The 15,872-nt window shown below is 36.8% G+C and overlaps 1 protein-coding gene across 3 annotated transcripts in view; it reads left to right on the top strand.

Moving 5' to 3' along the window:
• The window catches only part of LOC145357810 (protein argonaute-3), a 158,376-nt gene extending 145,595 nt beyond the window's left edge, over nt 1-12,781 (top strand). For 2 of the 3 annotated variants that reach the window (XM_080211327.1, XM_080211328.1), the window contains 2 exons: nt 87-286; nt 1,586-12,781. In XM_080211327.1, coding sequence (XP_080067453.1) covers nt 87-286; nt 1,586-1,694 — 309 coding nt within the window. In that variant the 3' untranslated portion in view covers nt 1,695-12,781. The remainder of the gene's footprint in view (nt 1-86; nt 287-1,585) is intronic. The other variant, XR_013889371.1, reaches the window with a different exon arrangement.
• The last annotated feature ends 3,091 nt before the right edge of the window (nt 12,782-15,872 follow it).

Genomic DNA, 15,872 nt, shown 5'->3' with positions numbered 1-15,872 from the left:
AGGAGACAGCCTAGAGGAAAGTAAATATGTTTGTGGGAGGATGATCAAATTTTTAAAATTTGCCAATATTATTATTTCTGTTTCAGGGTACGAGTCGCCCCTCACATTATCATGTTTTGTGGGATGACAACTGCTTCTCTGCAGATGAACTTCAGCTCCTTACCTATCAGCTATGTCACACTTACGTGCGCTGCACGCGTTCTGTTTCTATCCCAGCACCAGCCTATTATGCACATCTAGTAGCATTTAGAGCAAGATACCACCTGGTGGACAAAGAGCATGACAGGTAAGGTAGACTATATGTTGTGAGTATTTGATGGATATTTTGTTACAAGAATACGTAAGTGTAGATATTTCTCAGTTTGATAAAAGAAGCAATGGGCAATAAATTATGATCATTAACAGTGGCTCAGGACGGTGAAATTCCCACAATCCTTTTTTGTAAAAAGCCTTTCTGTTGCAATGTCATCGATGCCCATTATTTATTCGCCAATTGAAATAAATTATTGATTTGAAAATTTTGTAAACTATTCCAAAAATTGTTTTTGACTATTCAGCATGGCAATGCTCATTTAAGCTAAGACTTGCTAGTGTTCATTGAAACAAGCATAGCGTTGGGATGAAAGTAGACCAAGGTGATGGAGGATGGTGATAAAGAGGAAAGGGTGATGTTGTTTTTGCAGAATGCCCTAAACCTTTGCTTCCAAAGTAAAATTCAGGTCTCGCATTATCAAACAGGGAGAGTATCATGTTTCACATTTATTCTTCATATTCAAAGAGCAAAATTAGAAAATAGAGGACATTTAAGTGATTTTTCAATAGCTTTTTCTACTACATGCAACTAATTTTTCCTGTTCACCTTACATTTTTGGCTGCAGTTCTTTTTCATACTATATCTTTCACCTTCCAAAAGTAACAGAATACCAAATGTAAGCTGGCTTCATCTAACATTTCACAATACTTGTGTGAAGACCAAAAAAATGCTGACATTAAAACTTGTATCAAATGAAGAAATGTCTTGTTTAGCCAGATATTGTACAAAAATTATATGAAGTTTTGTGGGGCAAATTAATCCTATACAATAAATTTTTGCAGTGCCGCTTACATAAGCCACATCAGCAATTCCCAGGACAATAACACTGTTCTACACAAATAGGTGGCACAATGGTGAGCACTGCTGCCTCACAGCGCCAGGGATCCAGGTTCAATTCCAGCCTTGGGTCACTGTCTTTGCAGAGTCTGCATGTTCTCCGTGTCTGCGTGGGTTTTCTCTGGGTGCTCTGGTTTCCTCCCACAATCCAAAAGATGTGCTGGTTAGGTGGATTAGCCAGGCTAAATTCTCCCTCAGTGTACCCAAACATGCGCCAACTCGGGGATTTTCACAGTAACTTCATTGCAATGTTAAAGTCTACTTGTGATACTAAGAAATGAAAAAATAGACATTAGACTTCGAGACAGTGGCTATACTCTATCTGGAGATAAATGCATTGGCTAATTATGTCTTTTGTCAAAAATATCATGAAAAATACAGCTATTGAGGTAGGAGTTTGTGCAGTTCTGATCATCTTTTTCCAACTATTCACAGCGCTGAAGGTAGTCACATTTCTGGACAGAGTAATGGACGTGACCCACAGGCTCTTGCCAAGGCTGTGCAGATCCACCAGGACACCTTACGCACAATGTACTTCGCTTGAGTTTGGGAATTTCTTTCCGGAAGGAACCGAAGATTGCAGCCTACATTTCCAGTGGGGTCAGTTTACGAGCAATGTCTCCAGCCATACTGTAACTTTCACTGTGCGGAGACAATAGTTTCATAAACTGACGGAAAGGGATTGTTTACCTACGAAGATCATAGCACTATTATGCAATATGAAACCAGCCAACTGCTCTGTGTGTGTGCGTGTATGTGTGTGCGCGTGTGCTCCGTCAGACCTTGTGTCTGTGTCTTTCCTTTTTTCTTTTTCAATATAGTTTCCTTTTTGCCTTTACCTCAGTGTTTGGCAGCACAAAACTCATCTTTATCAAGCAACATGAAAACGGAACAAAGAAAAATGTTCCACAAACCTTGGATCTCAAAAGTAGTCACTAGTTAGGTCAGAAGTCCAGCCAGTTGCTCAGTCCTCAACTTGGGAGTGTGGTAAGGTTTGTGGGAGATGAAGACATGTTTGAAAAGGTTCCTCTAAGGAGTTCTTACCAGTGCTCCTTGAGATCTATTAAGTCCCACCTCCACACTGCCACTGTTCAAATTCCATTTACTGGTTATCAATTAAGTCAAATGACTATTGAGCATAGCTACTAATTATGGCTAAGTTTCATAACCAGAGTAGTGGAATTTTAGATATAGAAGATAAAATCCAGGGTTTGGATGAGCTTGAACAATGATGGTGTGAGAGTAACTTTTGAAAATTCCAAGATTTGGGGGCTCTGTTTAATGTAGAAACTTTTTGCTGTTTCTTTTATTGTTTACTTGCTAGCTCACAACTAAATGTGACTTCTTTTTTTTGTTTTAGCAACCTTATATTTATTAGAAAAAATTAATGCTTAATTTAATATGAATTTACATTTAAAAATATAGTAGCATCGATTTTATTTAGTTCTGGAATGTAACCGTGTTGTATACTGACAGAACATTGCTACCGTTAGTGCAATAAGCGGTTGGTAAGAAAGCCCGTGTCCTACGCTGTACTGGAGCAGCAGTTGTACCACTATAACCGTGGGAGAGTGGACACCTCCGCACTTCAGAACCTTATCAGTTTTAATAAGAAAAAAAGTTGAATGCAAAAAAAAAGTAGGGCTGGGACGTTTTAATGTTAGTTTATTGGGACATTACTTTATTTAATTTACACATCTAATCACTGAAATGTGAATTTTTTTCAAATATTTTTGTTTTATTTCAGTCATTCCATTTTAAGATAATATACCAATTTTTTTTATTTGGAAATTTTTCATAAAAGTTTGACTTGTTTCATTGATACAAATCTCATGACGTCGTTTGCACTTTGTAAAACCTCATGAACTGCATATTTTATCTAACGGTTGTCATTGCACTGGCTCGAACCGCAATATACAAAATGCTGCAGCCTTCTTGATGGATGGGCATTGTTTGTGTCCCAGCCCTACAAAACAACCTCTCCTCCATGTGAAAAATTTGTACTTTTACAGAATAAAAAATAACTAGAACTTTATGGAAACAATGAAGAAACTGCAGAATTTTCCTCCCCTGTCTCAAAAAGCAAGTCCATTGTCATTTGATTCTAAAGCAAACTAAAATATTTTTCAATTTATTCCACCCTTCCCTAAAATATAAGGGCTAATACTCTAACTCTGCCATGCAAGTTTTCAATGGCTACTCCAGTTTTAAAGAAGGATGTCATTTATATTTTGTCAAAACTGATTCTTCAGCATGGCCACAGTAAGGAAAAATGAAAAACCTTCCTGGTCTCTCATAATGCCTTCCACCCTGCCATTGTGATAAACAACAATCAGATTAAATCAAACTGAATTGATTGAAAGGTCTTACAATTTTATTAATTTGAAATGGTGAAGTACAATTCACATTTTTTTAAAAATTCATATTCTGTTCTAGACGTTACAGGAGTACTGCATGGTAAGGGCAAAATACAGATAACAAAAACACATTCTGATTAGCTGTTTCCTGTGAATTGAAAAGTGCTTGGTTGTCAAGAAAAACTTTAAACCCATTTTTGAATTTTTTTGAACTCTAGGTTTCAATGGTGCTGATTTCACCACCAATCTCAGTGTACACAAGACTAGTCAAAGAGTCAAAGGAATCTGTTTTCTCCCTTTATATTGTCTTTCATGTGCAGATGTGTTACAGCTCTCGGTGTACACTGTTGCCTGGAAGGCCTTAAAATAATCAAAATACCTCATGGGGTTTCATTTTTTTACTGTTGCTTTTATAATTGGATGTTACTGGTTCCTTTTTGCAAGCTCCACAAATAATCTGATCAGGGCATGTTGCTCAAAGAATTTTGTTTCGTGGACGAGCAGCCATAGGTCCTACAGATCATGTCAAGGGTTGATTTCAGGGGGATCTTTACTCTGGAAACATTTTGAGGACTTTTTTATCTTTGGAAAACATTTGCTGATGTCGATATTCTTGCATGAATATGATTCTCTTTATGAAGCAAAGTTTTGGGAGGCACGTTGTTCTGGCTATGCCTATTAAAATCATTGCCTGCATGTGTCTTCCAGATGCTACATTAATGAATACACTGGTAACTGATTAATTACATTTTTATACATAGCAGTTTAACTCTTGCGATATATATAGTTCCATTCAACATTCTGCTATGGTTTTGACATCATTTCAAATCCCTCACTGAGTAGCTGAGAGGCCACAATGGCCATCAGATGGTTCTAAGCCATGGCTAAAATAGGAGCAGGAATATCATCATATTCGTTGGAGATCTTCATACATTAGAAAGTATTGACCATTTTTCAGTACATTTTCCCTGAAAAATTGCTTAGGAGAGACAAACAAAAATAAACCACCAATGCAGGCTTGTTGTGTGAGTTCTATATTGACCACTGCAGGGAGAGGTCGGCATCAAATATATCATAAAGGGAACATAAAATCCAAAGTGAAAATTGTCTTGGCAAATTGTGTCCACTTGTTCTAACAAAATTAATAATTTGCACTGATGAGTACACTGTCCAACTTCTCTTGAATTAAATCAGCAAATACAAGAGCTTGTTCTTCATTTGGAACAAATAATTTTATTATTTTAATATTGTACCAAAGCACTCCAACTGAGATGGGATCTCACTATTTTAATCCTCTGTTCTGGTGTAGGAGGTTGCTACAATCCTTCTGCTTCCATTTGCCACTTGAGTCACTTAGGTGGTTTAAAAACAATTCTCACTTCTAATGAAAACAGACATTTTCAAGTCTCCTGAATCTAACCATAAAAAATATTTTGCTCTCTTTTTAAACTCCTTTAGGACTGCTCTCCTGACTAGCTCAGTAGTTTTAAGATATAATGAGATTTAATCTTATAAATTCAGTGGATTAGTGATATTTTTCAAATTAACTTACCAGTTCCCTATGAGTTATGTTTGAAGGGGAGGAGAGTTCTGCAGTCAAACCACGCCAAGACTTTAATACTTGGTGCCTTTGTCATGTTCCATTTGGTCTCTATGGATGATCTAATTTAATTGAGCCAATGCCAAGTCTGGATCACAATTCAAATCACCACTGTTTACTTCAGACAATGTACAATAATGGTGTACATGTAATGCTGCTCTTGCAACTTTACAAACTGATAGCATTTAAACAGAATGCTTCCTTATAGTGCATATTTATCAGTCAAACAGACATTTCCTTAACATCAATCTGTAAAATAGAGGTTTCCTGTGAGGAGGGGCCTGTGTCCCTGTACCATACCCATCAGCTCAGTTTGTGAATGCCTGCATAAAGTGCCGACAGCATTTGCAGACTAACGTCATTATGTACCAGTGTTGGGAGGGCAGTGAGACCGATAGCTGCTATTTGTTAATCAGTGTCAGACAATAACTGCACTAGGAATTGAAGAGATGCTCATGATTCCTATTTACAAGAGTGAAGGGAAGAATGTAGTGATTGACCAGTATAAAAATTGAATCAGGTCAGCTTTTTCCAAACCCTTTATTGTCATTTTCTTCTCAAAACGTTACCCACTGATTTAAGTTTTAATGCTAGTATTGTTAACCTGTACTTGGAGACACCACAAAACAAAATAATTAATGCACGTGAAAACCTGACCGACTGCCTGTAACAATACCACCACATCAAAATTGTGTCAGTCGGGTACAGATTCCAGAAAGTTAGCAATATATGCTGTATCTATCCTGGTACCCCTTAGTATCTCGTACTACTTTATAGTAGTATGGGGGCTTTTACTAGCAAAGCATCTGTTTTAGTGTACTGGAATGATCTTTCAATACAAGTCTGGTACTACTTGATGCAATATCTACCACTACATATGTAATAAGTGCTGGAACTGATTATACTGAATACCTTTACCTTACAGTTTAGTATCTGTATTGGTATGGGCACAAACTGTGAGGGTACAGATCTGGTATTTGTACTGGTCTATTGCTATAGGAAAGGGGTGGTTTCAGCATTTATGCTGATCCATTTTAATTATTTTTTTGAAGATCAGTCCTTAGAAAGTGCCTTTACAGAAGCTGGTGCTGTAGAATTTTTTTTTGTTCATTATGTGGCTGAAACAGTTTTATATAATGCCAAGAATATGACAGTATCCTGTAGCTGATGTATTTAATGGCAGTTTCTTCTAAGTCAGGACCAAGATGGGGATTATATTACAAAAAGCTTTGAAGAACACTCTCAATACACAACCTAACCAAGACACAGAATAGGAGCTATGATTGTTGTGAATTGACTACATTTCTTTAAAATGTCTCCAAAGTTGAGAATTTTGCTATTTTGTAAATGTTTATACATCAATGTTGTGTTCTATCCCTTCCCCTGCAAACTTCATGTCTAGAGGGAGGGATAAGTTATACAGGCCTAATGAGTGTTATGAAGTGTAACTGGTATGATACAGAGTGCATGCCGTATATTATAATAGTGATTTGTCTGTAACTTTTAACAAAACTTTGTTTTGTAGGTGGCCTACTGCACTCTGTGTTTCTCCTGTAATTAGGCCTATATCATCTTATCTCTGCAAGTTAGAGATGGTATCTTTTCAGTAAACAAATGAAGCTCTGAGAGACATAATTCCAGTTTCTGAAATGGTGAGCATGTATTTACATGTAAAAGTATGCATACATTTTGGCTCTCATTCTATATTTGTGCTGATGGATTCATAGAATAGTTTTTTTCATTTAAAAACAAAAACTGTTTATTATTTGATATAATAACATGAAAGAACCCTCTTGACAAATATGCTAAGTGTGCTTACTGGTAGAACCAGAATTTCAGGAAGCCAAGACTCACTCACTGAGGATTATATATTTGTTCTTTTGCACTACTTAATTCTAATTGAAAGGAACAGACCTAAATGAGCCAGTGAGCTGGAAGATTTACTTGTTTGTAAGGTGTACATTCAAAGGTTTCCATCTTAAAGAAGTTGACTGTATTTGTTGCTAACACTGATGACATACCAATAGGAGAAATCTGAAGATGGTCTTGCATATTAAATATCTCTCAACTTCCTCCAGTAACACAGCAGCTGAATCATCCAGAGGAAAAGCCCTGTTTTGACTGTCTGTTGGATGAAATCAGCTGGGATATAATGGGGTATTACAATTGGTACTATGATATAGACTAGAAGAGTGATAATCGAGCAGGGTTACTGCTTCTGATTGATGTCCTCTGCTGTTAATGCAAATGTGTGAATGTCAGATGAGACAGGGTTAGGCTCTGCTGTAATATTCCCAATGAATGAACAGTTTGCCAACATTCTGTCTCCAGGTCCACACGTTTGCTCATTTGACCATGGTACAATAAATGAAAGCCTTTACAGAGAGGAATACAAAATTGATGAGAAAAAGAGTATTTGTCATACCTGCTTAATTGTTTTCTACAACTTGCTCCAATTGGATTGAATTGTTTGTGTTAATGAATTCATACAAAGTGAATTGGCAGTTTTTACTTCATTCCAAGGAAACAGAAGTAATAATTGGGAAAATTTCCATCCCCCACTTGCTTCAAAACAATTAACATGATGTGATCGTGATTAACAAAGTTTTAAACTTAACATTTTGAATTGGTTTCTTACTCTGTCTGGATACCTTTTCCGCTCTATGTTTCGGTATGTACTTGGAATTGTGCTTAAAAAGTATTTTTGAATGATATTTTCTATTAGCAAATGGAATCTATTAGATTTTTGATGGTTTGATCATATTTTGGCTGGATTGACCCATTTTTTTTAAAAAAAGTGTTCTAAAGTTAGTGAAAGAATCTTAACAAAAGCAAAGAATCAAGTATACCAAGTTAGAGTACAATACACTAGTATCATAGAATTGTGTAGCACAGCAGGAGGCTATTTGCCCCATTATGCCTGTGTCGGCTCTTAGAAAGAGTTGTCCAATTCATTCCACACCTCATCTTTTTCCCTGCAAATCTGCAAACTAGTCCTCTTCAAGTATGTGTCCAATTGCCTTTTGACAGTTCCTATGGAATCTGCTTCCACTTCCTTTTAAGGTCATGCATATTTCTGTATGGGGGGGGAAAAAAACCTTATTTCTCTCTTTCTCTTGCCCATCACTTTAAGTTTATGACCTCTGATTATCGACCCACAAGCAACAATCCTTCATAATTTCAAATAATCAATTAAATAGAAACATATAAAAATTTATGGCACAGAAGGGAACCATGTGATCGGTTATATCTATGGCAGACAAAAAGATCTATCGTTTATAGTCCTACCTTCCAGTTTTTGGTCCATAGCCCTATAGGCTACGACATCTCCAACGCATATACAAATGGTTCTTAAATACCACCCTTTAAGGCAGTAAATTCCAGACCCCCACCAGCCTCCGAGTGAAAACAAAATGATTCCTCCCCTCTATTTCTTCTACCAATTGCTTTAAACCTATGCCCTCTTAGTTTCTGACCTCTGTGTTAACAGAAGTAGGTCCTTTCACTGCCCTCTGTCTAGAGGCATCATAATTTTATAGACAATTAAACTTCCCCTTAACCTGTGCTGCTCAGAGGAGAAAATTCCAGCTTCTCTAAACTCTCCATGTAACTCTTACCCTGGTATCACCCTGGTAAACGTAATCTGCATCCCCTCCAATTCCTTGACAACCATTCTTATCTGTTGATTATGAAAGCTAGTGAACAGAGGTTGGACAGGACAGTCAAATAATTGTTAAAGCACTCATTCTCTATCAGCATTCTTATTAGTTTATAATTTTAAGCAGCTTAAAATTGGACCAGCTTCTTATTTAATTAGTGGAGGAGAAGGAGATATGTTGCATTTGTGAAAATGTAAATTATAGAAATAGTGGAAAAATGAAATGTGGAAAAGTAAATCAAATGGAACCAGTTATGAGAATGTGTTCATTGTACGTTGCCTGTACTAAGTAGAGTAAAATGTTTTGTTAAATGAGAATTTTATGAAGAGGGATTTATTTGATTTTAAAATCTTATTGTAAACACTGTTCATAACCCTCTGGTGGTTTGAGTTCATGTTAATTGAAATTTAAATTCAACATCTTCACTTGCATTCAGTTTTTGTTAAAGAAGAATCATGTGCTGGGGAGGAAGAGAAGGAAAAGAAAAAAATAAGACCAAGTATGTCTCATCTCACAGCAAGCATACCTCCTGTTAGCCTAGCACAGAACACCATTTGTGTCAAGCTCAAGGAGAACTCTTGCACGATTTCCTTTCTAGCTGAGAAGACTATACGAAGGATCAAAACTAGTAGTGGTTGGTGGTTGTGTATGGTGAGCGTTCTGTTTCAAGGAAGCTTGGGATTAAAAAAAAACACTGCACCTCAGTAACCTTCATATGCTGCATAAAGAAAATACTGCTTTTGGTTACATTATATCTGCTGCACATGCTTGACAGTACACTTTAAAATGTTCAAAAATTGTCTTAATAGCAGTTATCAATTGGATTTTTAATGGAAAAATGAGCCTTTATTTTGTGGTTGTTTCTGAAAGTTAACTCTTATTTATTACTAATGTTTAGCGTACCGCTGTGTAACATATGCATTAGTTGCAATTATACATAGAGGGAGGATCTCTACTATCGCTTATTGCCTTTTTCTTGAGGAGATGAGTGTGAATTTGAAATTATCATAAATGTTTTGGGTGTCGTACCTGTTACTGTGCTGTTGAGGTTCTTAGAATAGATCACTGGCCTTCATTAAAGGGTTACAAGAATGTCAAAGCAAATCTTGAAAAAGATGAAATCTTAAATGAAAAACATTGGTTTATTTGTACATCAGTGGGTAATTACAAATGCATTTATTAATTCCATTAAGTGTGATTGTGGCATTAATGTGTCTAAGGGATAATGAAGATTTTGCAGCCACCAAAAACTAGTTTTTAATTGAAATCCAGCAGTGATACAGTTTGTGCAGGCGATCATAGAACTCATTGCAGGATGTATTGTGTATTGTAAATCACCATAATGAAGGCCACTGATATTTTTTACATTAAATCCATTATATGTTTTTTAATTAAACACTCTCCCACTCAAATGGCCAAATGTCAATCCATAAATCTCCAAAGTGACCTCAGATGAGCTTCATGCCGTATAACATTTTTTCTAATTTTTATAACTAAATAGAAAGTTGACCTTTGGCATCTATACAAATTCAACTTTGGTACAAGTTACTAAAAACTGGGAATTTATTATTTCTTTTACCGTATATTGGCAGCAATGTGGTTGGTCAGCAGTGAGACTATGTAGTATCCTGGGAATTGAGAAAGCCATTCTGAGCTATGTGGGTGAGGTCAAATGACAGTATTCATTTCTCTTCCTTTATATGTCAAAGAATTGGTAATTGAACCCATTGGATAACTTATTCTGCTGCCATCAAATATAGTTTTCTTTATTGTGTCATATTCAACTCTCTGGCAACGTAACAGGTTTTTCATGTGAAAGCATAAAATTCCCACTTTTATGCTCCTTGCACCAAACACCATTCCCTAGCCAAAAAATAAATGACCAGCAGAGCTTCTTCTAGATCTTTGGTCAGTCTTGATCCAGATATTTGGAAAGCCTGTGCTGGGTGACTTGCCAGCTGAATTTCCCCTCCCTCTGGAAAAGTGCCTGACCTTGATTGCTTCCCTGATGCATGGCTGAGTTCAAGAATTTACCATGTGGGGAATGGCAAGCCATTTATGTTTTACCAGTCCATAGCACGGTGTGTTGCAGTATCAATGCGCTTCAGTGCCATGCCAGTGACATTGTAATAAATCTTAACTGCATTGGTGCAGGTTTCCATATAATAAAAAGATTTTTTTTAAATAAATGTAATGCTGGTTTATGTCTACATTTCTGCCTGTGGTATATACAGAAGCAGTGACAGAGCAACATGAGTTACATTATAGGTCACTGGAACCCAGCACACACACACAATCTGGCTGCTAATGTCACCTGAAACAGCTCTTTGGGGAAGAATGGGTATGATGATCAACTCATAGATTACCTAAGTTAAACTGATAAATTTGGAATTTTATTTGGTGAATAAACAGCATTCCCTCTGCATAGATACCAATAAAGCTTTCACATTAAGCTGAGAAATATCTGATTCATTCAGTACTGACTTCCCAGGACATAATTTTTGTATTATGCCTCTTGAGTACTGAATGAGATTTTTGTTTTGTTTGCAATTAGTCACTTTCTTATCCATAATGTTCAATGTGGTGTCTTGAGTACCCCATAGCCCTAGAGTTCCACTGCAATGATACTGAATCACCCCCCAGTAATTGCATTGCTGAAGCTGTGGCTGCATTTTTGTGGATGTTGAACTTCATTAGGTTGTCGAGCTCCAGCAGGTAATTGGGTATTTCATAGTTCTCACTCAGGCAGACCATAATCAGCAATTCAGTTTTTTTTAAAAATTAATCAACCCAAACATGTGTTTCACAGCTTTCTAAATATGCATCTATATATATATTATATATATATATATAATGCCTTCAAACTAGCTTTCAATGTCTTGACAAGTGATGCACATTACATTTGAGAAATGCACAGAGCTCAGAACATTTCTTAAATTCGAAGTATTCTCTGAATAAGATAGATTGTAATCTTATTTTTTTGGTACATAATTGTTACTGAAGTCCTCAAGAGGGTTAATACTTGCGCAACATGTTTTTGTAAATGTGTTCATAATTTCTAAGAATTTCTCACCCAGTATATTTGTGTGACAAAAAGAAATCGTGAACTTGATTTTTTTGCTAAAATACAGATGTGTTTGCCAGTTGCTTTGTTGGATTTTGTTCTAAGGACAGTCTGATCCAAAGTTTTGTGTAACTGGGCAGACGGTTTGCCCATGCAAATTCCAGCAATCATTTTCAGCACTGAGAAATTTTCAAAATACCTTTTATCCCATATTCATTTAGGGGATTGAATTTTCTTGTTTCGTATGAAGCACTGAACTAAAAATTTTATTAGCAACATGCAAGTCAGTTGGCCATGTGATTCTGCACACAGATTTTGCTATACATTTTTAATGTCGTTTGTATGACTGCTGAGTGAAATTTCTGAAAGTATTTTGAGACAATGTTGGCCTTGTCTCATGGAATGAGAAGTGTCCTTCCTCAGCTAATAAAATTTAATCAAACAATATTAGTGGACAATAAGTTTCAAAGTGTTCACAATGAAATCTTTGTGCTTTATTTGGTTGTGTGTTACAGATTTTTTGTCTAATTTTAAAATTGGATATGGACACTGCAATTATGCAGTTCTAAATTCAAAATATTTTTGAATAATCCCCAAAAGAAAAACTGAGATTGCTGCATCATCTTTTGTTAAAATTGTTTGATTCCTTCCATTTTTTCACCTTCCAACTGCTTTGCTCACAGACAAGTAAAAATGTATCTAGAAGCATTTCCCAGCAAACAGTTATACATTAACATTACATCATCCTGGCAGTGTCCTGTGGTTTGTTCCACTGTCGGCCAGTGGTATGTTTCTAGTCTTAATCCATATTAAAAGCAAATCTACCGTATCACAAAATTCCATAACAAAATCCTATAGGTTCTACGACTACAATCTATTGTAATTTTTTATGTAACCTTTTTGTTCAGTGTTACGGTCCTCTTCAATAAAAGTTTATTTCAATTACATTAATGTTCAGACAAGTCCCAATATTTTTTTGCCTGCTTTGGTTCAAATGAAAATTGTTTATCTTCAGCATGATTTGCCATACAAGTAGCATCTACATGAACAGGTTTTGGTGTGTTTTTTTTTCTAAATTAAAATATTAACAACTTTGGGCTTGTGCAGCATCTTAGACTTTGTCCTTTCAGCCCTAGTACTTGAAATAAAAACAGAAAATGCTGGAAAAACACTCAGATCTGGCAGTATTTTGTGGAGAGAGAAACAGAGTTAATCAGCGGGATTTTACGGCCTCAATCGTCCTGGAACCAGAAAATCCCACCCAAGGTCAACATACATTTCCATTGTGCACCCCTTGCCTGCACCGATTCCGTGGCAGGTGGGGCAGTCACTAACCACTGTTTTCAAGCACCTACATCTACACTAGCTGAAGTTCCAAAGACTCAGATCAGGCCCTGCCTGCTAGCTCACCAGCTCTAATTTGCCACCTGATCGTGCTATCACTAGTAGTCAGCTTGTTTACCGCTATGGAGCTACAAGTCCGGAATGATAGATATTACAAGTCATTTAAAGTGAAATGTTAAATGCAAATTGTACTAGATTTTAGAGATCAGCTCTTAAAATTCCCTTATTCAAATCCCCCAAGTAAGAACTCTGCCGCAGAGTTGCTCGCTTGATATGAACTCTGTGCTGCTTCAAGAGCTTGACTGAGAAAACTACCATTAATAACCAAGTGCAACAGAGTACCTTCTTATATTCATTCACGGATTTTTCCTCTTTCTACAAGGGCAACCATTTAGTCTTCTCTCTTTTTAATTACAGAGATTTGTTGCAAAGGAGCACTGTTTTATTTGGAGGACTTGAAGTTTTGTTTTAGTCAAGGTGAGAGTCATTAATCTGCTCTATCGCCGAGACTCTTCGGCCCTTGTATTTGAGTTGAATCCAGCTCAGACTGATTGGATCAAAATCTCCTCTACCAATTGTAAAAATTATGTTGTTTGAATGGTCTCAATCCACCACAATATAAAGCTGATTTGGATTTAGTAATGAGGGTGATTACAGTTTAGATTTATGTAATGCCTCTAACATTGCAACATTCCCCCTGACTACACATTTGAAGTCTGACAACACCAGGTTTCAGTCCAACCGATTTATTTGATAGTAAACTCAGTAGCTTTCGGGTTAGCCCCTTCATCAGGTATATCCACATCACGTACACATTTGAAGATCAGACCTAAGAGAAAAGCTGGTTGAGGAAAAATGAAAATATATATATTTTGGAAACTTTTGTAGGAGAATGGGATGAACTAACCAAGTGAATGATTTAGGGAGTGTTTCTGCCTCCAATTTTTGAGTAGTAGAAGAGGAGAACTCTTGTCAATCCAAATTAGAAGTGGGAGCTGTGAATAGAATTCTATGCTTGGGGAATGTTATGGAAGGATTTGTGAACTAGAGCAAGGCATTTGAAATTAATTTATTAGCAGGGAATCAGTCGAGATCAGTAAGGACAGGAATGATGAACAGGGCTTTGTGCAGAATGGGATGAAGATGGAGGAGTTCTGGTTGAAGTGAAGTTTGGCTGGCACAGTAGCACTGGGAAAGAGGACATGTATGAATGAGGGCTTTGGAGTCTGCATGATCGGTAATATAACAACTGGAAAATAATCTGGAGGAATGTGATGGTGTCAGAGTACAGGGAACATTAACTGTCTAACTGTTGCACTTGACCTGAATCTCTGGGACAGAACCAATTAATGACTCTCACCTTGACTAAAACAAAACTTCAAGTTCTCCAAATATAACAGTGTTCCTTTGCAACAAACCTCTGTAATTAAAAAGAGAGAAGACTAAATGGTTGCCCTTGTAGAAAGAGGAAAAATCCGTGAATGAATATAAGAAGGTACTCTGTTGCACTTGGTTATTAATGGTAGTTTTCTCAGTCAAGCTCTTGAAGCAGCACAGAGTTCATATCAAGCGAGCAACTCTGCGGCAGAGTTCTTACTTGGAGGTTTGAATAAGGGAATTCTAAGAGCTGATCTCTAAAATCTAGTCCAGTTTGCATTTAACATTTCACTTTAAATGATTTGTAATATCTATCATTCCAGACTTGTAACTGACTTGTAGCTCCACAGCGGTAAACAAGCTGACTACTAGTGATAGCACGATCAGGTGGCAAATTAGAACTGGTGAGACAGCAGGCAGGGCCTGATTTGAGCCTTTGGAACTTCAGTTAGTACAGATGTAGGTGATTTTGCTTAAGCACAAATTTAAGTAGCACAAAGTCCAGCTCTCAGTACTGCTATGACAAAGTACTTACTTGGGAAGAGATGTCATGGAACAAGGAATGGTCAAAAAGAGATGGAACAACCCCATACTCATATACACACATACCAAGAAGTCCCTGACTTTACAAATTCTGATGGTCTAGAGGTTTTATGACTCAGATATTGTTCCTCAGGTTTGGAAAAGTGATTGTCTCAACTGCTTTGGCTGACTTTGGTCTGGAGGTGAAGTTGGAGCTTGGTGTTGCAACTATTTGGCTTCTACATTTGAATCACTCAAATATTTGTTGGAGGTTTGTCACAAGCGATTAGAAGAGTTATATTCCTTCTAATCGTGCACTCTGGAGTATGCATCAAGTAAGACTGCTGTTGATTTTCATCCCTAGGGCAATGATTCCTTTTATATCAAGGTTGCTAATTTAAACCTTGTCACCTCATGTTTAACTTAGGTGTGTTTCAAATATAGTAAGTGGATGCTTGTTGCAATCTATTGAAATGTTCCCAGTCCTGGACATTCGGATGACCCCTGACTGCCAATCCTGATTAATTTTTTCAGTAACAAGTTTTCTCCCCATCAGAGCTGCTGAAGTGGGGTGGATCTACAAGTCAACACTGCCAATGGAAAGTCAGCATTTTTCTTCAAGAGCATTTTAATAGTGCAGATACCCCTTTTTGCGTCACCATTAGATTATGGATACCTTGGAACTGGTGAGGTGTTGAAAGATTTATCTCCTGTCGTATGTAAATGTTTCACTTCAATCCACCAAGCAAAATAGTCAACAATGATGATGAAGGACTTGCTGTTGTATTTGAATAGATAC

This window comes from Carcharhinus amblyrhynchos, chromosome 24 (assembly GCF_965287045.1).
Source record: "Carcharhinus amblyrhynchos chromosome 24, sCarAmb.v2.hapA, whole genome shotgun sequence".
Lineage (NCBI taxonomy): Eukaryota > Metazoa > Chordata > Chondrichthyes > Carcharhiniformes > Carcharhinidae > Carcharhinus > Carcharhinus amblyrhynchos.
Note: the sequence above shows the minus strand (reverse complement) of the source record. Positions and strands in the feature narration are given on the sequence as shown.